Genomic DNA, 25,998 nt, shown 5'->3' on the forward strand with positions numbered 1-25,998 from the left:
TGAAGGGCCCTTGCAAGGTGGGTGGAGGGGAGGAAGAGAACCCCAGCTCCCTATTTATGGGGGGAAAACAAGAGAGAAAGCAAGTGATGGCTCAGCCACCATAACCAGGCCAAGAGGGAGACGACATGGCTCCAGCATAGGCTTAAGAAAGAAAAAGAAGGAAGGGGCAGGAGATTAAAGAACACATTTTACTCTTCTCTAGTAGTGTTAAAAATTAAGTTATGGGAAAAGCAGGAAACGCTTCCTCCACTCCTTTCTTCCCAGGGGAAGGAGAACGGTTGGATCCGAAAGGAAGCGGAAAGGAAGTGGAAGGGGCAGGGGAGGTGGGAAAATCTCCCTTTGCCTAAGGCTGCTGAACTAAGTGCCCTAGACCTTCTGGAGAAAGCTACAGGCAGGGGGAGGAATGAATAATAATAATTTGAGGCGTGCAGGTTCTTTGCTCCTGCACCAGAGAGCAAATCTGCTTGGGGATGGGGGGGGGAAAGGAGGAGAAAGAGAATGAGAGGAGAAAAGGAGGAAAAGGAGAAGGAGAGAGGAGGAAGAGGCAGAAGGGGAGGAGGAAGGAGGAAAGGAAGGCGAAAGGAGGAAGAGAAGAAGAGGCGAGGGGGTGGAGGAAAGGACGAAAAGAGGAGGAGAGGAGAAAAGGAGAAGGGGAGGAAGAAAGAAGGGGAGAAGGAGGAGGAAAAGGAGAAGACAGAAGGGGAGGAAAGGAAGGGGAAAGGAGGAAGAGAAGAAGAGGCGAGGGGGAGAAGGAAAGGAGGAAGAGAAGAGGGGAAAAGAAGGGGAGGAGGAAAGAAGGGGAAGAGGAGGAGGAGAAGAAGAGGGAAGGGAGAGGAGGAAAGGAGAAAGAGAAAGGGGAAGAGAAAAGGAGAAGGGGAGGAGGAAAGAAGGGGAAAAGGAGGAAGAGAGGGAAGGGAGAGGAGGAAAGGAGAAAGAGAAAGGGGGAAGAGGAAAGGAGAAGGAGGAGGAGGAAACGGAGGAGACAGAAGGGGGAGGAAGAGGAAAGGAGAGGGAAGGAGGAAGAGAAAAAGAGGGGAGGGGGAGGAGGAAAAGGAGGAGGAGGAAAGCCTGTCAGTTGACCGAAGAGCTGAGGCTCCTTTCCAACCATGTGCAAGCTATGATCGGCCATCCCAGTTTAGCTGAAGAGAAGACCCACGTGGTCAGCAAGGCTCAATCGTGCTACAAAACTTGCTTTCCGGAGGACACTTCTAAGGAAGAGAAAGAGCAGCCAGGTTGCCACGCTGGGTAAAGGGCCTGGTCTGCTCCCCTTGGAGAACTGGATCTCCCCCAAAAAAGAAGGGGAAAAAAAGAGAGAAAAAAAAGAAGACAATCTGTTAAATACGTTAAAACGAGGGAGAGAATCCAGCCTCCGGATCCGGATCCTGAAAACCCAGCTCTCTTCGCCCAGGAATCCAGGAGGAAGGGCGTGGAAGCTGGATTCCATTCTGAGATACTCATCGTATATTTGTGTTGTTTTTTTTTAAAACATAAAAAAAAAATAAAGAAGGTTCTTGTTAGCGCGTCAGGGGTTGGGAAAATGTACACAAAAGAGGAAGAGGGAAGATGCTGGTCCCGCTATCCCAATGTCACTAAACCTGGGCCGCTTTAAGATGGGTGGACTTCAACTCCCAGAATGCCCCTGGCTGGGGAATCCTGGGAGTTGAAATCCACCCATCTTAAAGCGGCCCAGGTTGAGAGACACAGCAGTACGCACACGCTCCCAGGGCTGAGTCCCATGGGACGAGGAGGGCTCTGCAGCAAGGCCCTTTCGCAGCATCGTCCCGAGAGGGGGCAGCCTCGTTGTCGGCCAAGGAACCCAAGAGTAGGCGGAGCTCTTCGGCGCAGGGTCGAGGCGAGGACGGCCCTGCCCTCCGTGGCCGGCTGGCTTGGCCCAACGTGGAAGTGTCCAGTGTCCATGGCGGCTCGGGAAGGACGGCATAGGAGGGGATGGGAGGTCGAGCCCCCTCCTCCGTCAGGCCAAAAAGACCACAAAGATGATGAAGAAGATGATCAGAATGAGGAAGATCTTCACCATCAGCCACCGGTTGGAGGAGACGGACTGGAAGTACTTCAGGATTTCCATGTGGGCCCCTTCCACGTTCAGCTCAGTGTCCTCCACGTTGGCATCGATTCTAAAGGGAGGGCAGAATGGCAGCCTATCAAGGGGTTGACTTGGCAGCTGACCAGCTTATGTAATGTAATGATGGCAAGGACCCAGCAGGGTCTGTGTCTCTTGAAGAGCCTTCGTATAAAGCAGGGGTGTCAAACTCAATTTCACTGAGGGCCGCATCAGCATTGTGGTTGTTCTTGGGGGGGGGAATCATCTCAGCGCAATAAGACTGGGCACGCTCTGACACAGCACAAATTGGGGAGGGGGCTCTCCACCACTTAAGCCACCCAGAAGGAAAGATTTTAAGGGGAAGAGGGGATCCCAGGTTGTTTGGGGGTCGTCCTCGACTTAACGACACTGAGAACTGTAGGTCAAGGACTACAGTTAGTTGTCAGATTGCAACTACAATGGCGCTCAAACTTTCCGTTGCTAAGTGAGACAGCTGTAAGTCGAGGACCACCTGTATGGTCCACTCAACACAGATGGGACCACCAGGCCTTGTGGCTGGCCACAATGTAATCAGCTGTCTAAGGTTGTGGCTGTCTAATAAGCCGCTGCTAAGCAAGCCATGGCTTAGAAGCCATGTGAGATCCCGCAGCCCCTCCCTCGGGCCTCTGACCTCTGGATCGTCTCTTCCTGTTCTTTAACCATATGTGCCAGTTGCTGAAATATGGAGCCCAGCTCTACAATGGTCGATTCAATGTTCTGCATAGTGTCCGCCCGGCTCTGGATGTATGAATCCTGCAGAGGAGAAAACATAAAGTCCATGGGATTTTAAACTGGGGATGGGGTCTCTCTCGGCGTTTTTCCAAATCATTGTTCTGAAACCTTAGCATAGTCTGCAAAGCTTAAATATGGCTTCCTTTAAAGCCGGGAATAATATTGACAAATGTAACGCAAAAAACCAGGGGGTTAGCAAAAAGACACACATGCACACAGAAAGACAGACAGATAGACAGACAGACAGATATACAGATAGAATAGAGAGAGGATAAGAGAGAGAGAAATAAGAGAGATGAGAGAGAGAGATAATGGACAGATAGAGATAAATGATAGAAAGGGAGATAGGGTTAGATAGACAGACAGGTAGATAGATGATAGACAGATAGATGATGGACAGATATAGACAAATGATAGAAAGGGAAATAGGGAATGACAGATAGATAGATAGACAGACAGACAGACAGACACTGTACTGTAAATGATAGAAAGGGAGATAGAGTTAGATAGACAAACAGATAGATAGATGATGGACAGATATAGACAAATGATAGAAAGGGAGATAGGGACAGATAAAAAGACAGACAGACAGACAACATTCCACTTCCTCCTTTGCCCATCCCCATCTCAAAAGCACCTGCTCATTGATTAGCTGCAACTGCTGGCTCGTCCGATTGTCCATGTCAATGGCCACATCTCCCGAGTACCGACGCTCGTCCTGAAGCACGCTGGAACCTACAGCGGACGGAGACGACGTCAGAAGTGGCACCTCCCAAGCCTCCCTTTCCAGGGACAGTCCAAGGTTTCACCCCGCCTCCTTCACCGGCCCAATTCTGCCCGATGACTCTGTGTGTGTGTGTGTGTGTGTGTGTGCGTGAGAGAGAGAGAGAGAGAGAGAGAGAGAGAGAGAGAGAGAGAGAGAGAGAGAGAGAGAGAGAGAGACGGAGAAAACTCACCTAGGTTGTTTGCAGAAAGAGACATGGTGGCCACTGGGGGACGGGAGAATTGTTCTCGCCGGCTTTTCTGCTGCTTAAGATTCTGGAGAAGGAAGGGGGGAGAGGCAGGGCCAAGGGATTAGGGGGGCCATGCAGACCACCAAGGTGAGCACATCTTAATCAGTAAAGGAGGCCTCCTATTACGGCAGTGGGGCAGTGCTGGTCAAAAGGCATGTTTTTATACCCACAATCCACCCTACCCCAGGCCTGTGACTGAATATCCTGATTGTCCAAGAACCTCTAGTTCTATGGCTACAGTTGCCCCTTTCTCTATTTATAATATTCTATTCCACCATATAGCTACATACCTATATAAACACACCTGCTCTGTCTCACACCATATAAATGATCATCGATTAATCAATCGTCGTCTTCTGCTCTTCCTTCCTCCTTCCGCCCTTTCTCTTTCCTTCCTTTCCTTTCCTCCCATTTCTATCTCCTTCCTTATCTGCCTCCCTCCCCTTCCTATTCCTTCCTCCCTCCCTTCTTTTCTTTCCTTCCATTTCTATTTCCTTCCTTCCTTCCTTCTTTCCTGCCTCCCTCTTCCTCTTTCTCCTTCCTTGCTTCCTTTCTCCCTCCCATTTCTATTTCCTTTCTTCCTCCCATTTCTATCTCCTTCCTTCCTTCTTCCCTGCCTTCCTCCCCTTCCTATTTATCCTTCCTTCCTTTCCTTCCTTCCTTCATTCCTTCCTTTCCTTCCTTCTCCTTCCTGCCTTTCTCCCTTTCCTATTTCTTCCCTTCCCTTCCCTTCCTCCCCTTCCATCTCCATCTCCTTCCTGCCTGCCCTTCTCCCTTTCCTATTTCTTCCCTCTCTCCCTCCCTCCCCTTCCTTCTCCTTCCTCCCTGCCTTTCTCCCTTTCCCATTTCTTCCCTTCCCTTCCCTCTCTCCCTCTCCCTTCCCAACAGCTAATGAAGTCAAAAGGGCCACCGCACTGTCCCACAGAAGATCCCCAGGGCGAAGTCTGAAAACCACAGGTGCGGATCGGGAACTCACCTCCGTCCGCACCTCCAAAACGGACTTGAAGTCATTGGACATGGAAGCCAGCTTCGACTAGAAAAGGAAGGAGGAGGGAGTCAAGACAAAAACCAGCGTTGGCTGTCCTGCTCTGTGGGTCAGAGAAAAGTTCTTCCCACTGTTGTTGGCGCTGCCCTTCCCTGAGCGGAATGTCCTACCGGGATGAACATTTTGCAGGAAGCCTGTTTTAGATGCACCAAGGATTAGCTCCATATCTGAAACCTCAGCGCCGGGGGGAAAAAAGCAAGCCCCAAGTTCAATCCTGCAAGAAGTGCACAATTTTGCAGCCTTTTCCTCCCCACCCCCCCACAATCTCCCCCCCGGTCCCCAAAATTGAGAAAACCTAAAAGGGCTAAAAAAAAAAAAAAGCCCTAAAAAGCCAAGAAATTAAAAGACGCTTGCTCCTGGGGAGGAAAGCTATGGCCAATCTAGACAGCACACTCAAAAGCAGAGACGTCACCCTGCCAACAAAAGTGCGTATAGTCAAGGCCAGGGTTTTCCCAGTTGCAATGTACGGCTGTGAAAGTTGGACCCTAAGAAAGGCTGAACGCCAAAGAATGGAGGCCTTTGAACTCTGGTGCTGGAGAAGACTCCTGCGAGTCCCCTGGACTGCAAGGCGATCCAACCGGTCAGTCCTAGAGGAGATCAACCCTGACTGTTCTTTAGAAGGCCAGATCCTGAAGTGGAAACTCAAGGACTTTGGCCACCTAATGAGAAGGAAGGACTCACTGGAGAAGAGCCTGATGCTGAGAAAGATGGAGGGAAGAGAAGAAGGGGACGACGGAGAAGGAGGTGGCTGGATGGAGTCCCTGAAGCAGGAGGCGTGAGCTTCAGTGGACTCCAGAAGATGGGAGAGGACAGGAAGGCCTGGAGGAACGTTGTCCATGGGGTCGCGATGGGTCGGACACGACTTCGCAATTAATAACAACAAAAGGGCTTGGAAGCCTTACCTGCAGAGAAACCACCACGGTGTTGGAGTGTGTTTGCACGTGCCTGCCCGTCAGGCTGCCTTTGGCTTTGACAAACTCCTGGAGTTGTGCGATCTGTTTGTTGAGGCTGTTGATATCCTGCGAGGAGGAGGAGGAGCTGGGATGAGGGATGAGGGCCCGACAGAGCGGCTGTTTGTCGTCCCTTTTCAGCCTGCCTGCTCCGTCCTTCTGCTCCTTGTCTTCCTTACCTGCTTGATGATGTAGGTCAGTTCCTCTATCTCCACGGCCTTGTCGTCGAAAAGCGATTTCCGTTTGGCCACTGAGCATGCAAAGAGTCAGATATGGGATTTTTTTTTTTTCTTTGACCTACCCTCCCTGTATCCCCTAGCAAGCACACCAAGTCCCTCTCCCTTGCAGTTTTCTTACATCTTCCTTCCTTCCTTCCTTCCTTCCTTCCTTCCTTCCTTCCTTCCTTCCTTCCTTCCTTCCTTCCTTCCTTCCTCTTCCCCTTTCTCCTTTCGCCTTTCTTCCCTCCATCCTTCTTCCTTCCTTCCTCCATACTTCCTTCCCCTTCCTCTTCTTCCCTCCCTTTCTCTCTTTCCCTTCCTCCCTTCCTTCCCTCCTCCTCCTCTTCCTCCTCTCCACAAACCTCCCCTTCTAGCCCTGGTAATGTTACCTATTAGGGTCCCGAAACGTCTGCAAGAAAACAACCAAGCTCAGACAGCAACGAGCACCCCACAGTCCTCCTCCTTCTCCTCTACTATTCTTTTTCCTCTATTCCACAAACCTCACTCTCTTCTAGCACTGACGCCATTCCCTAGTTGGGTAATGAAACGTCTAAAAAAAAAAAAAAGCAACCAAGCTCAGAAGACCACTGAGAGACTCACCCTGAGCTACAAATATTCTATTCATAGGCAGCTGCCCGCTTTCTCATCCCTGCGCTGTTCCTGCTTTTCATTAATTTTGCTGATGCCTCTGTCTCTCACCTCCCAATTACGATGAGTCACACAATTTCCTTTGCAGCACAAACATCCCAGGATACTCACAAATCGTTAGCTTTTCCAGCTTGGCGAAGGTGTTGCTGAGATCCTTCCCAATGCGCCTGAGAATAAGAAGAGACGGGGCCGTCAAGTATGACACCGAATCCTTGACAGACAAGATTGCTCCCTATGCTGAATCATCTTTGACAATCACTCCTGAATTAAAGGTGGTCCTTAATTTATGGCTGTTAAGTTGCTGCAGTCGCAAGGCGAGGAATTACATGTGCAGACCTGATTTTATGATATATATATATATATATTTTGGGTAGCGACAGTTAAGCAAATGTAATTGTCAAGGAAATTTCTTTTCCACCATTGGAGGGTTGTTGTTTTTTGTGTGTGCCAGAAACAGGAAGTAAATCCTAGTAACTGACAAAACAAACAAGTAAAAATCCACCAGGTCACCTAATTGGGATGCTGTGATTGGCTGCACGTTTTTGCCAGAAACAGGAATTAAATCCTGGTAACTAGTATGCATAAATCAATGAATAAACAAACAAACAAACAAACAAATAAAATCCACAATGACATCTGACTGGGACGCTGCAATTGGCCAGGTTTTTGCCAGAAACAGGAATTAAATCCTGGTAACTAGCATGCATAAATAAATGAATAAATAAATAAAATCCACAATGACACCTGAGTGGGATGCTGCAATTGGCCAAGTTTTTGCCAGAAACAAGAATTAAATCCGGGTAACTAGCATGCATAAATAAATGAATGAATGAACAAACAAACAAATAAAATCCACAATGACACCTGAGTGGGATGCTGCAATTGGCCAGGTTTTTGCCAGAAACAGGAATTAAATCCTGGTAACCAGCATGCATAAATGAATAAATAAACAAACAAACAAATAAAATCCACAATGACACCTGAGTGGGATGCTGCAATTGGCTAAGGGCCCAAAATGCGATAGCGTGAACCCCATTTATGTGCCAGCTAACATAAATCTGAAAACAGGTTATAAGTAGATCTGGGCACACACTGTGACTTCAAATGCTCGGGAAGCGACAAGTCGTTCTTTAAGGCCTCGCCGTATGCTTGATCATAACTCGCTCTTAATACCGGTAGTTCTCGTCTGTACCGCCACAAGTGAGCCCCAAATTTCCGTTGTTAAATGAGACAATTTGTTAAGTGAGCTTTGCCCCCCAGTTTGCAACTGTTCTTCTTACAGCTGCTGAACGGAGCACTGCAGTGAAGTCGGAAGGTTACAAAAGGGGATTGTGTGACGCCCCCCCCAGGAAGCTGCGACCGTCGTAAATATGAACCGGTGGCTAAGTGTCTGAATTTGGATCACATGACCCTGGGGGAGGGATGCTGCAACGGCCGTAAGTGTGAAAAACGGTCGTAAGTCCCTTTTGTTTCCCCAGTGTTGTTGCAACTGTGGCCGAAAGGCATCCATCGGGGGCTCCACCCTGCCCACCACAGTCACCCTGGCTGGACGTAAACGGCCCGGCGTCCTTACTTGGCCATGAGGGTAAATTCACTCCTTTGCCGGATGGCACCACTCTGCGCCGGCTTGTTCACGTGAAGCCCGTTCTGGGAAGGGAAAAGCAGAAAGAGAAAAATGCTGTTTTTATCCCCATCGGAAACCCACGTCTACACACCCTCCCTTTTCCGAGAGTGGGAAAAGGCTAATTTAGGACGTGCATTTTTCTACGCTGGGCAGGATCCCATCACCCACTTCCTGCCTTTCAAGGTTTCAGCCACCGCAGCTTGAATCCAGCGGTTGATTCCTGCCAGCCCGCCCATGTCACCGAGGATCATCCGAAGGGCAAAGCTGTAAAGTTTGGGCACCGGGGGGGGGGGACCCCAAAGGAATCTGTAGTCAGAATTGTGGAAAATGGGAAGCCCCGTGGCTTCTTCTGCGTAAGAGTGTCAGGATTGAGGGAAGAAGCGACTTCCCTCTTGCTGGACAGGTCGCAGAAAAAGTCCTTGGAAAGAAACTGGGGTAGAATATCTCAATTTCCTTCTGGGCATCCTGATTTCACAGCGTCAAGCTATAAAGCAGTGTTTCTCAACCTTGACAATTTTAAGGCATGTGGACTTCAACTCCCAGAATTCCACAGCAGCATTGCTGGCTGTGGAATTCTGGGAGTTGAAGTCCACATGCCTTAAAATTGTCAAGGTTGAGAAACACTGCTATAAAGCTTGCTCAGTGGCCCTCTGCTTTTCAGTGGGTTTTGTTGGGAGGGGCAAAAGGGTGAACGGGCCTTTACGATGCTCGGGGCCAGGCCCTCAGCCCTGGGAGGGTGAATTTCTGCAGGCAAAACTTAAGTCAGATTTTAGTCTGTTTTAGGTGGGGGAAGAGAGGGGTTACAAACCATGCTGGGGGGGGAAGCAATAGCTCTTAGACGCATATACCGCTTCGCAGTGCTTCACAGCCCTCTCTAAGCGGTTTACAGAGTCATCCTATTGCCCCCCCAAACATGGGTCCTCATTTTAACTGACTTTGGGAAGAGGGAAAGCTGAATCAACTCTGAGCCGGTCAGGATCAAACTCCTGACAGTCAGCAGAGTTAGCCTGCAATGCTGCATTCTAACCATTGGGAAGGAAGGAAGGAAGGAAGGAAGGAAGGAAGGAAGGAAGGAAGGAAGGAAGGAAGGAAGGAAGGAAGGAAGGAAGGAAGGAAGGAAGGAAGGGGTTTGAGGTTCAAAGAGATCAAAGGAGCATCGAGCATCGTGGTCTTCCACGCCCGGCACTCACTTCTCTGCTTTGCAAGGACTTGCAGGCCGAGCGGAACTCCAGGGTGCGGTCTTGACACGACATGGTGTCCCACTGGGGTTGAGGAGGGCTGACAGGGACGGCCGTGGCAGCAACAGCCGCAGCGGGAGGGACACCCAGCGGAGAGAAAGCTTGCGTCTGGGACGGCCCCAGGTAAACGCCTTGATCAGTGTTTCGGGAGCCGTGGCGTTTCCTCGTATTCATGGAGGCTCATAATCTGTGGCTCTGAGAAGGGAGAGAAAGGGATACATAATTAGAGAAGAGCGGAGTTGAAAGGGACCTCGGAGGTCTTCTAGTCCAACCCCCTGCTCAGGCAGGAGACCCTACAAGAATCGAGGCAAATGGTCGTCCAATCTCTTCTTAAAACCTCCCATCATGGGCACATACCAAATCTGGAAGCAACTGATTCATTGTTCTCACTGTCAGGAAATTCCTCCTTACTTCCAGGTTGGTAAATACGTGCCGGTTGGAAGTGCCTGGATTTTGATCATGTGACCGCAGGGATGTGCAACGAAGTCCGAGGACCAGCCGTAAGTCAGTTGTTTTTCACTTATCAACACAGATTAGGTGTGAAGGATTACCGTGATAGATGGTTACCATTTTAATTTATATTTGTAAATATTTCTCCTGCATGACTTTGTTCCTCTTTTTTGTTTTTTTAGTTATTTAGTTATTATTTTTAGTTATTTTAGCTTTTTTCCCCTCTCTTTCGGCAGGATCTTTTTGTGTATAATGTTGCATGTTGTTTATTTTTAAATAGAACGAAATTACTTTTGTTTGCCATTGCTAAAAGAAAAAAGAAAGAAGAAGAAGGAGGGAACCTTTTAAACTGATACATATGAAAGCTGGAACGCAAAGCTGAAACAAAACTAAAAATGAAAGACACACCAAGAGAAATAACAACCCAGACTGAAAACGAATAGGAAACCAACAACAAGCCACGACAACTCTGAACTTCCTAACAAAGTGAAACCTCTCTAAGTCACAGCTGAAACGAGCTAAATCAGCTTTTCTAATCTTCAAGAAGAAACTGTTTCTCTGACAAACCCGAGTGCTTTTTTTTTTCCTGCCTTACTTCTCAAGAGTCACAAAATTAATCTGATCCAAGTTTCTCTCATCTGTGGCCATGCAGGCTGGGAACGATGGGAATTGTAATACAAGCACATCTATCCGACATGAGGAAGCTGGATCAGATCTTCCTCGCTATCACCCCGAAAAGATGCCAATGCAAATATGGCAGAGCTGCACTTAGTGTTTATTTATCTTTCTTTATTTGAATATCTGCTCAACCTTTGCCGTTGCTCTCCCATATTTGCAGCTCAAACTTTTTACTTAGTTATGAGAGGAGTGGGGATTTTTTTGGAAATGCCCCTTCTGGCACTGAGGATGTTGCCAAGTTGGGGAATGAAATGTCTGCAAGAAAACCACCAAGCTCAGAGAGCACCAAGGACTCCCACAGTCTTCCTCCTCCTTCTAGCACTGATGATGTGACCTAGTTGGGTCATGAAATGTCTGTAAGAAAAGCACCAAGCTCAGAGAGCACCAAGGACCTCACGTCAACTATCATTAGACCAACCATTTACTCACCGTGAAATTAAAATAAATTATTATGAGGTTCCTAAATGGTCTCCTGTACAGGAACTGGCCAAACCCAACCTTGCTTAGCTTCACCAAGATTGCTACATCATACAGGCTATGACTGTTTTGCCTCCCCATTTGAGTTGGAAGAGTTGAGGACTGACCCTCTTAGGAAGAAGTTCTGCCTGAACATATGGAATCTCTTCACGCAGGAGTAGCCAGAGGAAAGAAAAGCTAAATATTGCTGAACGGAAGACAATAATTCTATGTATAACAAAGTTTTATTCTAATGCCAGAAGAACTGAAAAGCAAGAAACTAAGTTTTCATTCCACCGGAATCCTGTGCTTGCTGGAGTCAGCTGATAACAAACACAACAAAAACTTTCCTCTTGATTTGTTTCACCACAGCCCTGCGAGGTCGGTCCGGTTGAAAGACAGGAGCGGATCTAGACCGGTGCAGCTAAGTGACAGGTGGAGGGGAGGATTTGAACCAGGGTCCCCAAGTTCTGAAGTAGCCCTTCATCAGGACTGGGAGACGGAAAAGCAAGCAGGGTCGAAAGAGCCAAAGGAAATAGAGGAAGGAAGAAAAGTCATCCGGTCTTCCCACCAAACATGCACACCCCATTAGGGTGGAACTATCAGGCTGGGGAGGATGGGAGGTGTAGTTCAAGTGGCTCAGGGACATTTACTCCCCTCCCCCCACCAGGCTGGGGAGGATGGGAGGTGTAGTTCAAGTGGCTCAGGGACATTTACTCCCCTCCCCCCACCAGGCTGGGGAGGATGGGAGGTGTAGTTCAAGTGGCTCAGGGACATTTACTCCCCTCCCCCCACCAGGCTGGGGAGGATGGGAGGTGTAATTCAGTTGGCTCAGTGACATCTACTCCCCTCACCCCACCAGGTTGGGGAGGATGGGAGGTGTAGTTCTCCTTCACCCCACCAGAATGGGCTTTGGTTGGGGAGGATGGGAGGTGTAGTTCAAGCGGCTGGGAGATATCAGTCCAGGGAAAACGGGCAGAAGGAGAAGGCTTTGGGGGACCCCAAAGGAGGGGGGCACCCTGGAGGCGAAGGCGCCGGGAAGGGGGAGCCCTTTCGAGGGGACACCAACAGGAAAAGGGGGGGACGCGAGAGGAGAGACCTGAGGGGAGGGGGGACCTTGACGAGGGGACACCCCTTCCCAGCCCGGGACTCACCTGTCGCGCGGACCCGGGGCGGCTCTCGGCGTCGCGGGGCGGCTGGGCTACGAACACCGGCCTCCGCATCGAACAGCCAAACAAGGCGAAAAGAGGGCGGGCCGCGACGTCACTGCCACGTACCCCCTCAGGGGGTGCCGTCAGGCGCACGGCGACGCGGACGGCGTCACGAGGCCACGCCCCCCACGGCGCGGCTTCCTGTCGCTCGTCGAACTCCTGACGTCGATGGGGACGGAAGGGAGGGAGGACTGTTGCTAGGCGACCTTAGAGGCGCCGATGGAGAGCAGGGGAGGGATTACACTCCGTCGTGGTTGCTAGGCAACTAAAGCAAACAAGGCCTAGTGCCGTTTCTCAACTTTACTTTAGCGTACGCCAGGGGGTCTTCAAATTTGGCCCTTTTATGGCTTGTGGACTTCAACTCCCAGAATTCCTCAGCCAGCCTCCATTTTGTTTGTTAGATTTAAGACAGGGGTCTTCAAACTTGGCCCTTTTATGGCTTGTGGACTTCAACTCCCAGAATTCCTCAGCCAGCATGCCTGGCTGAAGAATTCTGGGAGTTGAAGTCCAGAAGTCATAAAAGGGCCATATTTGAAGACCCCTGGTGTAGGCTCTGTTGAAGTTAACAGTCTCTTCTACCCACAGACAAGCAGCCATTTCCCAGCAGTTAGGTTAGGCGCTGCTGGGGTGCGACAAATTGAATTTCAACAGGTGAAGCCTTAGAAAGACTACACCTGTTGCAGTCCCACCTGATACAAACCCTGAGCCACCTCATCTCAGTCTGGTGCTCTCTGGAGGGGTGGGGTGGAGTGCTGCCATACAAGGTTGTGGACTTCATCTCCCAGAATTCACATCCATGGCCATGCTGGCTGGGGAATTCTGGGAGTTGAAGTCCATATGCCGGCAATAATCAAGGTCCTGAAACCTTGATATCAAACCAAGGAAAGCAAAATTGCAAAGGGGGATTTTCAGCCAATCAAAAATCCATTTTGTCTTCTTTCCCACAACTACACAAGGTTGGCTGGGGGTGATGGGAGTTGCAATCCAATGCATACAGACACCTGTTTCCCCAAGAGGAGGATTGTGGACGTTTACTCCCAGAATTCTCATCCATGGCCCTGCTGGTTGGGGAATTCTGGGAGTTGAAGTCCACCCATCTCCAAGCAAGCTGGCTAGGGAATTCTAGGAGTTGAAGTCCATCCTTCTTAAAGCATGCTGGCTGGGAAATTCTGGGAGTTGGTCCACCCATCTCCATGCAAGCTGGCTGGGGAATTCTGGGAGTTGAAGTCCAGCCCTCTTAAAGTTCCTGTGCTTGAAAAACACTGTATGAAACCATCCTTTCAGACCTGAGAAATCCATTTTCCGACCATTTCCTTTGCACCACACGCACAACCTAGTATTTCATAGGAAACATATGTGATAATGAATGTTTATTCCCCATAGCTGTACAACTTCCGATGTGTTGGAAACGAGTTGCCGTAACACTAGCTAACTGTCCTGTCCAGTGGTGGCACCACATCCTCGGCACTGAGGTTGCTGATCTGGGAGGCTTGAGCAAGGCTTCCACTGGGTCCAGCTGCTTCTCCTTCCAGGCGCTTATTATAGGTTTCATGGGGGCTACTAAAGAGGGACCAACGCTGCCAAATCACGGTAACCTTGGCACTTTCTGATTTTGAGATTAAGCCTGGCTTCTCCGCCTCCACCCCTTTTTGCTGTCCATCCAATTTTTTCCGTGTCCTGTTTTTTTTCTTCTTTTTCCCTGGCAAGACGAGAGAAGAACAGGAAGATCAAATGCCGATTTAGGAAGAGATCAACTGATTGAACAGACTTCGCTTCGCTGGCAGCTGAGCCAGAACTCAGGACTGAAAAACTGGATGAAGTTTTTAGTTCGTCGGTAAATTGTGCCTTTTGCACGGATTAAACTTTGAAAAGAGGGTCTAGTCCCAAACAATGGAAATCAAGCAGACAATTGCAAGACCTATTGTGGTTTGTAGGCACTGCGCTACAAAAGGCATCAGATACATATCACAAGAAAATTGAAGTTACACACATAAAAGGCGAAGGGGAAAAGGTGCCCTCTTAACCTCCTTTGAATTAATTCTTTAATTTTATGACTCCTACTATTTTAATGTTTAATAACATTTTAATACATTTTTTTCATTTTAATAAATTCTTTAATCTCTGGGTGCTCTTGTCAAAGGCAAGGACAGGAAACAATGGATGGAAGCCAATCAAGGAGAGAAGCAACCTGGAACTGAGGAGAAACTTCCTAACAGGAAGGACAATTAACCAGTGGAACCGCTTGCCACCAGAGGTTATGGGTGTCCAACAGTGGGTTTTTTTTTTTTTAAAGAAGAGACTGGGCAGCCACCTAGCTGGAATGGTACAGAGTCTCCGGCTTGAGCAGGGGGTTGGACTAGAAGACCTCCAAGGTCCCTTCCATATCTGTTATTCTTCTACTTGAGCAGGGGGTTGGACTAGAAGACCTCCAAGATCCCTTCCAGCTCTATTCTGACTGAAACGCCCAAGCTTCATCAAGTTTAAAGAGAAACACTTCCCAGCTCAATCTTCCCCTTTGGGACATCCCTTTCAGATGTGCTAGAGACCCAGGTTAGGAAAACACATTCCCACGACCCGTTTGAAGAAAGGCAGGCAGAGAAACACCTTCCCATCCCTGACAGTGACGATCTGGGGAGACAGAACTCCCAGCCATGTGCACAATAAGCCCCGCCCTCTCGCCGAGAGCCCCGCCCCGCAGCTCCCCGAACGTTCCATCGGGAAGCCCCGCCCACCCACGTGGAGCGGAATCCCCCGCGGGGATTCCCTTCGGCCGGCGGGGGAAGCCCTCCGCCGGGCGGACGGCCGCTCACTTTTTTCCTCCTCCGGCGGCTGAGTCTTTGCCCTGGGGCTCTGACCCGTGTCTTCGTACACGTCGGAAGGCCGTTCCTTGGATTCCACGCAGCCCATCGCCCGCTGCGGCGCCTGGATGGGGGGCCGCGCCCCCCCCAGTAAGGGACTCAGCGCCGCCGGCGCCGCCTCCAACGCCCTGGGGGCTTTGTGAGGTCACAGGGCCGCCCCCCTCCACCGCCCCTTGACCCACCCGTGCACAACTAGATCGCGGAGATCGCCCCCTCCAAACGCGACGCCAGGTAGGCCCCCCCCCGTCTTTCCAGGCTCCCCGCCCCGCCACCATAATTAAACATTTGGGGGGGTAGCTAAAAACCAGGCTTAATTCTGAAAAAAAAACAAAACCTCCCATTTCCTGGGGGGGGGGGGGGTAAGTAGAAGATCGTGTGAAAGGAGCAGGTGGCAGGCGAGCTTGGAAAGCATGGGGTGATTTTAATATTAATATTTTATCCTATTGGAGGTTTTATAGCGGGGGAGGGGTCTTCAAACTCGGCCCTTTTATGACTTGTGGACTTCAACTCCCAGAATTCCTCAGCCAGCAAATCCTGTCCGGAGAAATCTCAGGATCCTGGTCCTGGGAATGGAATGCAGCAGCTTAACCATCTACCAACCATGATAGGGACTGTTCCCATCTGTCAGAAATGGTGTAGGGTCTCTTGCTTGGGAGGGGTGGGGGTGGACTGGATGACCTACAAGGTCCCTTCCAACTCTGTTTATTCCATTCCATTCCATTCATTTCATTTCTCTATTCTATTCTATTCTATTCTATTCTATTCTATTCTATTCTATTCTATTCATTTCTCTATTCTATTCTGTTCTGTATTTCTAGTCTATTCTGTTCTGTTCTATTCTATTCCCATTCTCTATTCTATTCTATTCTATTCTATTCTATTCTATTCTGTATTTCTATTGTATTCTATTCTATCCTATTCATTTTCCTATTTCTATTCCTATTCCATTCCTATCCTATTCTCTTCTTATTCCATTCCTTTTCCTGTTCTATCCCATCCCATCCCATATATTCTATTCTATTCTATTCTATTCTATTCTATTCTATTCTATTCTATTCTATTCCTATTCTATTCTATTCTATTCCTATTCCAAACATCCTCTCTGAATGACTGGACAGTGGGGTGGTAATGGGGGGAATGAACCAGGGAAGAGAACGCTAACTAGGGGATTTCCGTGCTCAAACTCATAGTTTCGGCTTTGCTTACTGTAAAACCACTTGGCTTTAGTAATAGTAACCTTTTTCCAATACACATGGATTTGAGGATGTTTTCCTTCCCTAAGGAACCATGTTTCAGCCAGGCCTAGCAGTCCCTTAAGGCAGCAGCCCCCAACTTTTGGGGCACCAGGGACCGGTTCCGTGGAGAGAGGTTTTTTTTTCCCGTGGACGGAGGGGGTGTGGTTTTGCATACTGCCTGCATCTCACAAATGGGGCTTCGCTTGTTTGTGTGGACCGGTTGCTGGCATGCCGCGGAACGGGGCCGGTCCATGGCTCCGGGGGCTGGGGACCCCTGCCTTAAGGAACCCGCAGGTTGAGCGTTTGCCAGCTCTGTGTTAAAGAGGTAGAGCTTGTACCTCTCACCGCGAACATAATTTGGCCTTTTTCATTTTCTTCTGCTTTTTGGCGGCCGTGTCCTTGGAAGGTTTGGGACTCTCCGTCCTGGCGCCTTCATCGGCTTTCCGCTTGGAAGCCACCACTTCCAGGGAGTTCCATAATTCGTCCTCTTCCTCTTTCACCTCGTCCGGGAGGTTCACGGACGGCTCAAGGTCCTCGCTCTGCAAGACAGAGAAAAACAAGAGGGGAACTGAGCTGTCAATCTCCCGTAAACCTCACTGGTTGAATGTGGGAGGATAATGCAGCTCAGGACTGGAGCCAGGCCTCGCAGTAGTGACTGAAGTTAGAACAGCTCTGAAAAAACAGGACCGTTCCTCACACTTACGATCATTGCAGCCACCCCACGTCACGTGATCAAAATTCAGATAATTGGCAACCTGTTCATATTTATGACGGGTTGCAATTGTAGTTCTGTCTGCCTGTCTGTCTATCTATCATCTACATCTATCATCTATATCTATCTATATTTATCTATCATCTATATCCATCCATCCATTCATCTTTCTATCTATCTATATCTATCCATTCATCCATCCATCCATCATCTATATCTATCATTCATCCATCTATCTATCTATCTATCTATCTATCTATCTATCTATCTATCTATCTATCTATCTATCTATCTATCTATCTATCTATCTTTTAATATACGTATTAAACTGGCTTTGCTCAATATGGGTCAGGTAAGCAACCAGCTGTTGCAACTGTTTTCTGTTTAGCTGAGAAAAAAAAAACATTTTAAATTTCCAATATATCCCTCTTCTGCATAGCTCTGTCTAAGCAGAGATGTTGGCTTACTAAATCAAACCTGAATTCCACTTCAGTTTCTGAGCGTGTGATTTGCTAAGACTTTTCATCTTCCTGACCTTTGGATTGCCAATTAATTTGAAGTATTAAAGTGTCAACTTTTTTTCCTGGCCGTTTTAACACTTGCTCAACGTTACAACGGACTCTTCAAAAGCTACTGACAGACCATTTTTTTTCAAAGCTACGACAGCCGCACACCCACACACAGAAAACACACAACATGGTTATGATAACTTACCTCCCATTTTTCCCGGGTGGTCAGCAAGAGGCAGTTCAATCGGGATTTGAGATAAACCTGGAATCGATACAGACTCAGTCAGAATTTTTTTAAAAAAGAAAAAAACAGATTTGCTCTTTTTTTTTTTTAACAAAAATCTTTGGGAAGCCTGCCCCTCTCTTCTTCAAAGAAAAAAAAAAAAACAGCAGAGTTGGTCCAAATGGGGGAAAGGTGATTGAAAGCTGAGGAGGGGAGGGGGAAAAAAAAAAAAAAGCAGAATAATTTTTAATCTGCTGCTCCTGCAGGGGAATTTTGCATTTCAATTCTCCGGAGTGCAGATCTGGGATTTTGTTTTTCGCAAGATCAGCATGGCTGACTTAGACTATTAACAAAGACCGAAGATTCTCCAGAGTTGAAAAATTCCCCAATAAGTGTTTTTATTGGTCCACATAGGGGTTTAAAATAAAGGTGAACGTTTCATGTTAAATATTGCTACTCGGCCAACCGTTAGACCTCGTCTTACGACCACAATAAGAGCCCAAAGCTTATGTCGCTAAGTGAAACGTTGGCCCCATTTTACGATTTTTCTCTTGTCAAGTGAACCACTGCAGTCGTTAAATTAGTCACACGTTGCTCGACGGAAGACCGCCAAACAATCCTAAACGTGAGTCGGTTGCCAAGTGTCTAAATTGTGCTCCCGTGACGATGGGGGTGCTGCAACAGTTGTGTGAAAAAGAGTTGGTTTTTTTCCAGTCCTGTGGTAGCTTCAAGCCGCCACTAAATGAACTGTCGTAAGTCGAGGACTGCGTGTATCTCAGACAGCCGGCGTGCAGTTTTCCTGGCAATCCAGACTCAACCCGATTAGAGACAAAATTAGGCCACCTGCAGCTCACACAGCCGTGTCCCCCCCCCTTCATTCAGAGTGTTCCCCAAAGCTCCAGATTCTGTACCCCAGTTCTCAGGACCGCCCTCTTACCTTATGTTCCAAACACTGGCTGTGCAGGTTGTGCAGCCGAAGGAAACGGTCCAATCCACACGAGGCGACCACCGGCAGCGAAGGGTGACAGCGGATGGCACGGACGCTCCCAGCGAAACCCTTGAGGCACTTCACCAAACGCCCTGTGGCAGAGAGTTCCCCGGGGGTTAAGTTGCAAGAATAATAACAATAATAATAATAATAATAACAATGATAATAATAATAAAGTTGGAAGGGACCTTGGAGGTCATCTAGTCCAACCCCCTGCTCAGGCAGGAAACCCTATACCATTTCGGACAAATGGCTGTCCAGTCTCTTCTTAAAAACTTCCAGTGTTGGAGCATTCACCGCTTCTGGAGGCAGGTTGTTCCACTGGTTAATTGTTCTCACTGTCAGGAAGTTTCTCCTTAGTTCTGGGTTGCTTCTCTCCTTGATTAGTTTCCACCCGTTGCTTCTTATCCTGCCTTCAGGCGCTTTGGAGAATAGCTTGACTCCCTCTTCTTTGGGGCAGCCCTTGAGATATTGGAAGACTACTATCATGTCCCCCCTTGTCCTTCTCTTCACTAACTAGACATACCCAATTCCAGCAACCATTCCTTATGTTTTAGCCTCCAGTCCCCTGATCATGATGGTGCCTACCTCACAGCAGGGACTCTGAGCAACACACAAAGGATTAGAATCGAAAATATAATATATAAAAATAAACAACCCAGGCACTACACCAAAATAAGAACAGTATAACCCACATCCAGGCCTAAAACCGTTCTGTTCTCAATCTGAAACAGAACAGTTGTCACGTCATCCATTTGTTCTTAATCGATCTTGTTAAAGAAAACTCCGTGGGAATCGGGCATAGAAAAACCACCGTCTGCTTTCGCCCTGAAAGTGAGGCCTAGTATGCATTCCAAATTCTCTTTTGAAGTAAACCCTTTTCTTTCTTCGCCAGTTATACCTTGCCGTAGATCTATAACCGCAACGTCTCCGTGGGAACTGCCAACGACAACAGCGCTGGAAAAAAAAATAGAGTTGATATGTTTTGTCTTTTTAAAATCTTGCTTTGCAATAGTGGTGATCTTGTATACTGTATGCTTTTTTATTTTTAAAAAAATACAGTTATTTGATTCCTTCTTTGGAAGAAAAGCTAATTAAACTGTAGAAGTAACCTTCAACATCAAGAACAACGTCTTGCATTGGATGCAGAATTTAATATTAACTGGAAACCATGCTTGGATTGTAATAAGCTCTTGTGACTTAAATGTCTTTTTCCCCTCTCTAAAATCCTATAGCTGCTTGAGCAATAAGTTCTATTCTCGATTTAAATATTTTAATTATTTACTGTTTATCGTTCTGTTAACGATTTATATGGTGTTCCCCAAATATGTTCAATTCGAAATTCCACAGGGATAACTCTCTGCATCTTATCTTTTGCATTCTGGGATTTTTTTTTTAATCTTTTTTTTTCTTTTACTGGCACATTTTTCATTCGTATTGCCTTATTTTTTATATATATATATAAAGCAGAGTCCTATTCCGCAAGAAACAGCCGCCCCTGCTCGTAGCGCTGCCTTCTCCAAAAGCTCCATCTCGAGCAGAGAAGAAGGACTCACTTTGCATCGGAGGTGAGCGAGAGGGATGTAAGTGGGTACTCGCCAAAGGTCACCTCCAAAACGGGACGGCGCTGGGGGCAGCTGGGATCGTAAAGCCGGACCTGGAGGCAGAAGATCAAGAGAATTTATTTATTTACTTATGAGACTTATATACCGCTTTAAGTGCAAGCACTCTCTAAGCGGTGTACACCAGTAAGCAATGTATATATATATATATATATTTACATTGCCCCCAACAATCTGGGTCCTCATTTTACCTACCCCGGAAGGATGGAAGGCTGAGTCAACCTTGAGCCGGTGAGATTTGAACCGCTGACCTGACCAACACAGTCAGCTAAAGTGGCCTGCAGTACTGCACTCTAACTGCTGCGCCACCTCGGCTCAGGCCGGGTTCTTGCACAAAAAGCAGGACAGGATGCAATAATTAAAATAAATGAAATACCTCTATTTTCTCAATGTCTTCCTTCCTTCCTTCCCATCTTTTTCCTTCCTTTTCTTTCTCCTTCCTTCCTATCCATTCCTTCCTTCCTTTTCTTCCTTCTCATCCATTCCTTCCTCCCATTCCATCCATTCCTTCCTTTCTCCTTCCTTTTTCCTTTCTTCCATCCTCCTATTCCTTCCTCTTTTCCTTCCTTCCTTTTTCCCTCCATTCCTTCCTTCTCATCCATCCCTTCTGTCCTCTTTCCCTATTCCTTCCTCCCTCCCTTTTCCTTCTTTCGTTCCTTTCTTTCCATCCATTCCTTCCTTCCTCTTCTCATCCCTCCCTCCCTCCCTCCCTTCTCATCCCTTCCTTCCTCTCTTCTTTTTCTTTGGACTACTAGCCTCTCATTCCCATATTCTAGAGGAGACACAGTTCCTAAATCTATTTCAAGAGCAATGCTAGTTGGGAATTATCTAGTGTAGTTATGGCTAGGCCAAATCCAACTGACCAGCCGTAAACTGCTTTGAGTAGCTGAAGAGCTCACGTATCTTAACCGGCTACTACCTGGTGATGTCCGGTGCAGGTCACAATCTTCTCAGATCCAGGCAAGAATTCCATGTCTTGGTCCCAGATAGGTACCCTCAGGTCAAGCCAATCATGTCGCACCTGTGACAGGAACAAAGAAATCATGCAAAGAAGAGACTTTGGGTCCGAAATTGCCAAGCCAAGGCAATGAACCTGCTTACGAACACAAATCCAGGCACGCCAATAAAACTACTCACGTTTTTGGCTCGGAAAATCGGTTCCTGAGGCTGGTGCAGGTCCCATATTTTCAGGCAATTCTCTTTCCCCCCCGTGGCGATACGGTGGGGCTGTTCGGAGCTTTGCCTCATGCGGCACACGCTGGGCCCCACCTGAATCTCCACCTGTCAGAAAGGATAATTTGCTGAGTGAGTTTCCTTTTTGAGGAAAAAAGCATTCTACCGGCAATAGTTAAAAAATCAACAGACGTGTCCTTTTTACTGAAATAAAGATGAAGTGGTTGCTAAACAAACAGCTGTAACTCAAGGGCCTTTGACCATTATTTGTTTGGATACATTCATCTTTTTTAATACTACTTTTTAAAATTAATTTTACTGTATGTGTTCGTATTCATCATTAGATCAACGCTCAGCGCGTTTTGAAATATGTATGTATGTAACTAGCCTACAGTTGGGTATTTTACTGTTTCTGGCCATATGGCTGTTAATAAAAGGATTTGATTTGCACTAATACAAAGGAACGAAAGAAAAAAAAACAGTAGAAAAAGGAAAAAGCACACCATGAATGGATTTGTATGTTGTGACTGAAAGAAAAAGAATCATTTTTACTCAACTCTGAAACAGTTTACTCAAGTTTGGAAAGTCTATGGTGAGAAAAAAAAAATAAGGAATTAAAAACACAAGGAGCCTGATAGTTCTTTTTCTGACTAGCAAGTCAATATTGCTTTTTAACAGATGGCCAGTTGGGTCCCCAGTTGGTTAAGGTGCCAGGCTAGAAACCAGGAAACAGCGAGTTCAAATCCTACCTTAGCCATGAAAGTCGGCTGGAGGACTTTTGGCCAGTTCCTCAGCCCAACCCACCTCACAGGGTTGTTATGGGGAAATAGGAGGAGGAAGGAGGAGTGTTACCACCTTGAGTTATTTCACCACCTTGAGTTATTTATAAAAATGTTCACCAAATAACAAAGGCGGGATACAAATGAAATTTGGAAGGGTGCTTACACACGCTTGCGGGTTTCCTAACCATGATCGGAAAAGATTGAGGTAAACAGTTAAGTTTATGCAGAGTCAATTTCTTGACCAACACAAAACTACAAATATAGTGTTGTTGTTGATGTTAGTTGTAAAGATGCGTCCGACCCATCACAACTGCATGGACAACGTTCCTCCAGGCCTTCCTGTCCTCTATCATCTTCTGGAGTCCATTGAAGCTCACGCCTGCTGCTTCAGGGACTCCATCCAGACACCTCCTTCTCTGTCGTCCCCTTCTTCTCTTGCCCTCCATCTTTCCCAGCATCAGGCTCATCTCCAGTGAGTCCTTCCTTCTCATTAGGTGGCCAAAGTACTTGAGTTTCAACTTCAGGATCTGGCCTTCTAAAGAGCATCAGGGTTGATCTCCTCTAGGACTGACCGGTTTGATCGCCTTGCAGTCCAGGGGACTCGCAGGAGTCTTCTCCAACACCAGAGTTCAAATATATATCTCCTCTATAATCATCCCATACAAATGTCATCCCTGGAGGAAAAAAACCTTAGAGAAAAGCAATCTTAAATTTCCATCTTTCACACGATGAATACAAGGCAACACTTACATTCTCTGAGGAGGAATCCCGCCAGATTTTCATCAACCCAGACTCCACACAGGTGATAAGGGAACTGTAAGGAGGAAGGAAAAAAAAAAAAAGGCAGAGAAATACTTTTTCAGGGCATGATATAAAAATACAGAAAGATCTGATACGGTTTGGACTTTTAAGAAAGCAAAGAGGTGGCTTCTTCCATGGGCCCTGGTGCCAAGATGTTGAAGGAGCTGGCATGGTGTGGTTAAATAAACCAAGTTTTATTTTGGTTTCAAGTAAGGGTGTGTGGTTTTTGGGTTTTTTTTGCTTCATTGTAATGCCTCTATTGACAAGAGTTATATTTTGCAGTCAGTTTCATTATTTCAGAACTCTTAAATCAGAGCTGGGAAACCATTTGGGGGGGGGGTGTCCCAGGGCTGTATTTAAAATTGGGGACAGAGATCACAAAAACAGTTGTGCCACATTAACTGCGTGGGCTAAGAGTGGGCTCAGAGGACGAGTGCGCCAAATTCTTCCATTTATAATTGTGCGATGTCTACTTAAGGTTTGTTTCCATCTCTTTTCCTAGCTCAAGTGGGAATAGAAAAAACCCTGCCATTTTTGCCAAGAGAAGGGAAAAATCAAAAGGGATTAGCTACTTACCCCTCCAAGATAGCTAAGCCACAAAAAGGTCCTTCACCTCCTTGGCAGTTTCGAGATTCAATAAACTTGCCCTTTTCGGTACTGAATAACCTAACAGACCCGTCGAGGCATCCCACAAAGATCTGTGTGGAAAAAGAAAGCAACGGGATTCATGAGGTCACTTACGGATCTTTTCAGGGTTAACATTTCTTAGATGGCTCAGGTAAGGTCACAGGTTCAACCCTATCCCTGACATTTTAAATTAAAATGAACTCAATAATCTATAAGAGGAAGGTGGTGTACAGGTACTCCTTGATTTACAAACAGTTCATTTAGGGACCGTTCAAAATTAAAACAGTACTTTAAAACGTGACATGACCATTTTTCATAGCCAAGCCAGTCAAGCACAAGCAGAAAAGGAAGACCATGTCACCTCTGATTCGTACGAATCTCCCCAACACATGGCAGTGACAGCTTCTTGTCGACTGAGAGTTGCTTCCCCCATCCTATAGTTTGTGGCCTGTTTCTTCTGCAGGTTGACCCCTAAAAGTGAGGAAAGATATATCATTCGACAGGAAAAAGAGTAAGGAAAAGAATCATTATAATAGCCTACCCCCCCACCCCTCCCCTTAACGTTCCAGCAAGAGACGATCTTGTCAATAAAGGAGAATATTGGTAGGTTTAGGGTTGAATTGAGGGATCTTTGGTTTGGTTGTTTTCTGGCAGACATTTCATGACCCAACTAGGTAACATCATCAGTGCTAGAGGGAGGTGGCGTTTGCAAGAAGGAGGGGGAGGGCGAGGAGGAAGTCCTTGTTACTCTCTGAGCTTGGTGGTTTTCTTGCAGACGTTTCATGACCCAAACGAAGTATCAGTGCTTGATGGACAAACAGTAAAACAACAACCCAGTCAAGGAACTACCAACTCAGACAATCAATCAAACAGTAAACAGCTTTGCTGTTTAAGCTCAGCATTGTTGGAAAAAAAATCAGACACTGGACCTGAAAGTATATAGTGGCCCAGTATCTTATTTCTATATATCTATGTCTGTCTGTCTATCTACCTAACTACCTAATCTCATCTATCTATCTATCTATCTATCTATCTATCTATCTATCTATCTATCTATCTATCTTATATAAAGGATGCTGCGCTTCAATGGTTAGATGGCCTAGACGTTGGTATCTGATCAAAAATCTTTTTAACATTTATATTTTATTGTGTTTTACTAATCTAGGTGAAATGTTAATATATATTGCAAGTCCATGTATGGTATGTCATACGCTAAATAAATAAGTAAACAACCGCCCAATCAAGAAACTACCTCCATCAACCCTGATAGGACAAGCCACTAAGTATATAAAAAGAGAGCAAATTCCTCTCTCTTCTAGCAGGCATGATGTTACCTAGTTGAGTCATGAAACGTCTGCAAGAAAACCACCCAGCTCAGAGAGCAACAAGGACCCCTCAAAAGACAATGTTGCTAGATGATGGACCAAGTGGCCTCTTTAGCGCCGGCCGGCTTTATTTATTATTTATACAATGACAAAGATGTGTGTAGGTATATATATGATATATAATAATACTATATAATGTATATTAGTATTACATTTATCTGCCCCATCTCGCCTAGAGGTTTAAAAAGCCCCCTTTAGCTTCCCCAGTCAAAATGGATTGAGCAAGTGAAGCTGCAGGCAGCTGAGATTTCCTTCCTTCCACTTTTCCCTCGTTATTCTCCGCTCGCCTCTTTCCCCTCGCACTTTACATATGCCCAGAGGTACCATGCACTTAGAAGCTGCTGCCCGCCGGCCTCCCCGCCCGTCCCTTATTTCTTCCATCCCTAAACCCTCCATTCCAGATTCACCCCAACACGCGGCTAGTCCTCATTACCTTTCAAAATGCCCGTCTCGGAGCCCACCCACACGTGGCTGCCCCGCGCGGGAGACGCCATGTCCGCCTCAGCTCCGCTTCGGAGTTTTCTGGATTGTTTCCGAGCCGGAGCGATTAAAGCGACGGACCGCAGCGCGCGTCCGTGGCTTTGATTGGCTGGGGCGCAACTTTGGTGCGGCAATCATGATAGTCCCCCTCGCGCTCCTTTCCCGTCTTCAGACAGCCCAGCTACTTTTGGTACAGGAAGATATAAAACTTTTGCATGGATGATTAGAAGCGGGTCGGTTGA

General features: G+C 47.1%; 2 protein-coding genes across 4 annotated transcripts; both read right to left on the reverse strand.

Annotated features, from left to right (window-relative positions):
• Window positions 1-1,298: 1,298 nt before the first annotated feature.
• STX5 (syntaxin 5) lies at window positions 1,299-12,442 on the reverse strand. Its single transcript, XM_039363268.1, has 11 exons — window positions 12,305-12,442; window positions 9,519-9,761; window positions 8,278-8,351; window positions 6,816-6,871; window positions 6,018-6,088; window positions 5,791-5,907; window positions 4,820-4,876; window positions 3,787-3,868; window positions 3,468-3,565; window positions 2,730-2,851; window positions 1,299-2,132 (listed from the first exon to the last, which is right to left on the reverse strand). Exons 2-11 carry the CDS (start codon window positions 9,738-9,740, stop codon window positions 1,973-1,975), a joined length of 1,059 nt encoding a protein of 352 aa, XP_039219202.1. The 5' UTR covers window positions 9,741-9,761; window positions 12,305-12,442; the 3' UTR covers window positions 1,299-1,972.
• Window positions 12,390-25,813, reverse strand: WDR74 (WD repeat domain 74). 3 transcript variants are annotated; one of them, XM_039363267.1, is made up of 12 exons: window positions 25,710-25,813; window positions 24,253-24,362; window positions 23,841-23,962; window positions 23,214-23,277; window positions 21,646-21,789; window positions 21,428-21,529; window positions 20,443-20,543; window positions 19,788-19,843; window positions 18,836-18,978; window positions 17,881-17,937; window positions 16,793-16,993; window positions 12,390-12,520 (listed from the first exon to the last, which is right to left on the reverse strand). In XM_039363267.1, exons 1-11 carry the CDS (start codon window positions 25,768-25,770, stop codon window positions 16,796-16,798), a joined length of 1,158 nt encoding a protein of 385 aa, XP_039219201.1. In that variant the 5' UTR covers window positions 25,771-25,813; the 3' UTR covers window positions 12,390-12,520; window positions 16,793-16,795. The 3 variants fall into 3 exon arrangements, with proteins under 3 accessions (XP_039219201.1, XP_039219198.1, XP_039219199.1); XM_039363264.1 differs by lacking the exon at window positions 12,390-12,520 and adding an exon at window positions 13,715-14,060; XM_039363265.1 differs by lacking the exon at window positions 12,390-12,520 and adding an exon at window positions 15,530-15,782.
• Window positions 25,814-25,998: the final 185 nt, after the last annotated feature.

Source organism: Crotalus tigris, unplaced genomic scaffold (assembly GCF_016545835.1).
Source record: "Crotalus tigris isolate CLP2741 ecotype Arizona unplaced genomic scaffold, ASM1654583v1 scf7180000019553.37968852642:3898890, whole genome shotgun sequence".
Classification (NCBI taxonomy): Eukaryota; Metazoa; Chordata; class Lepidosauria; order Squamata; family Viperidae; genus Crotalus; species Crotalus tigris.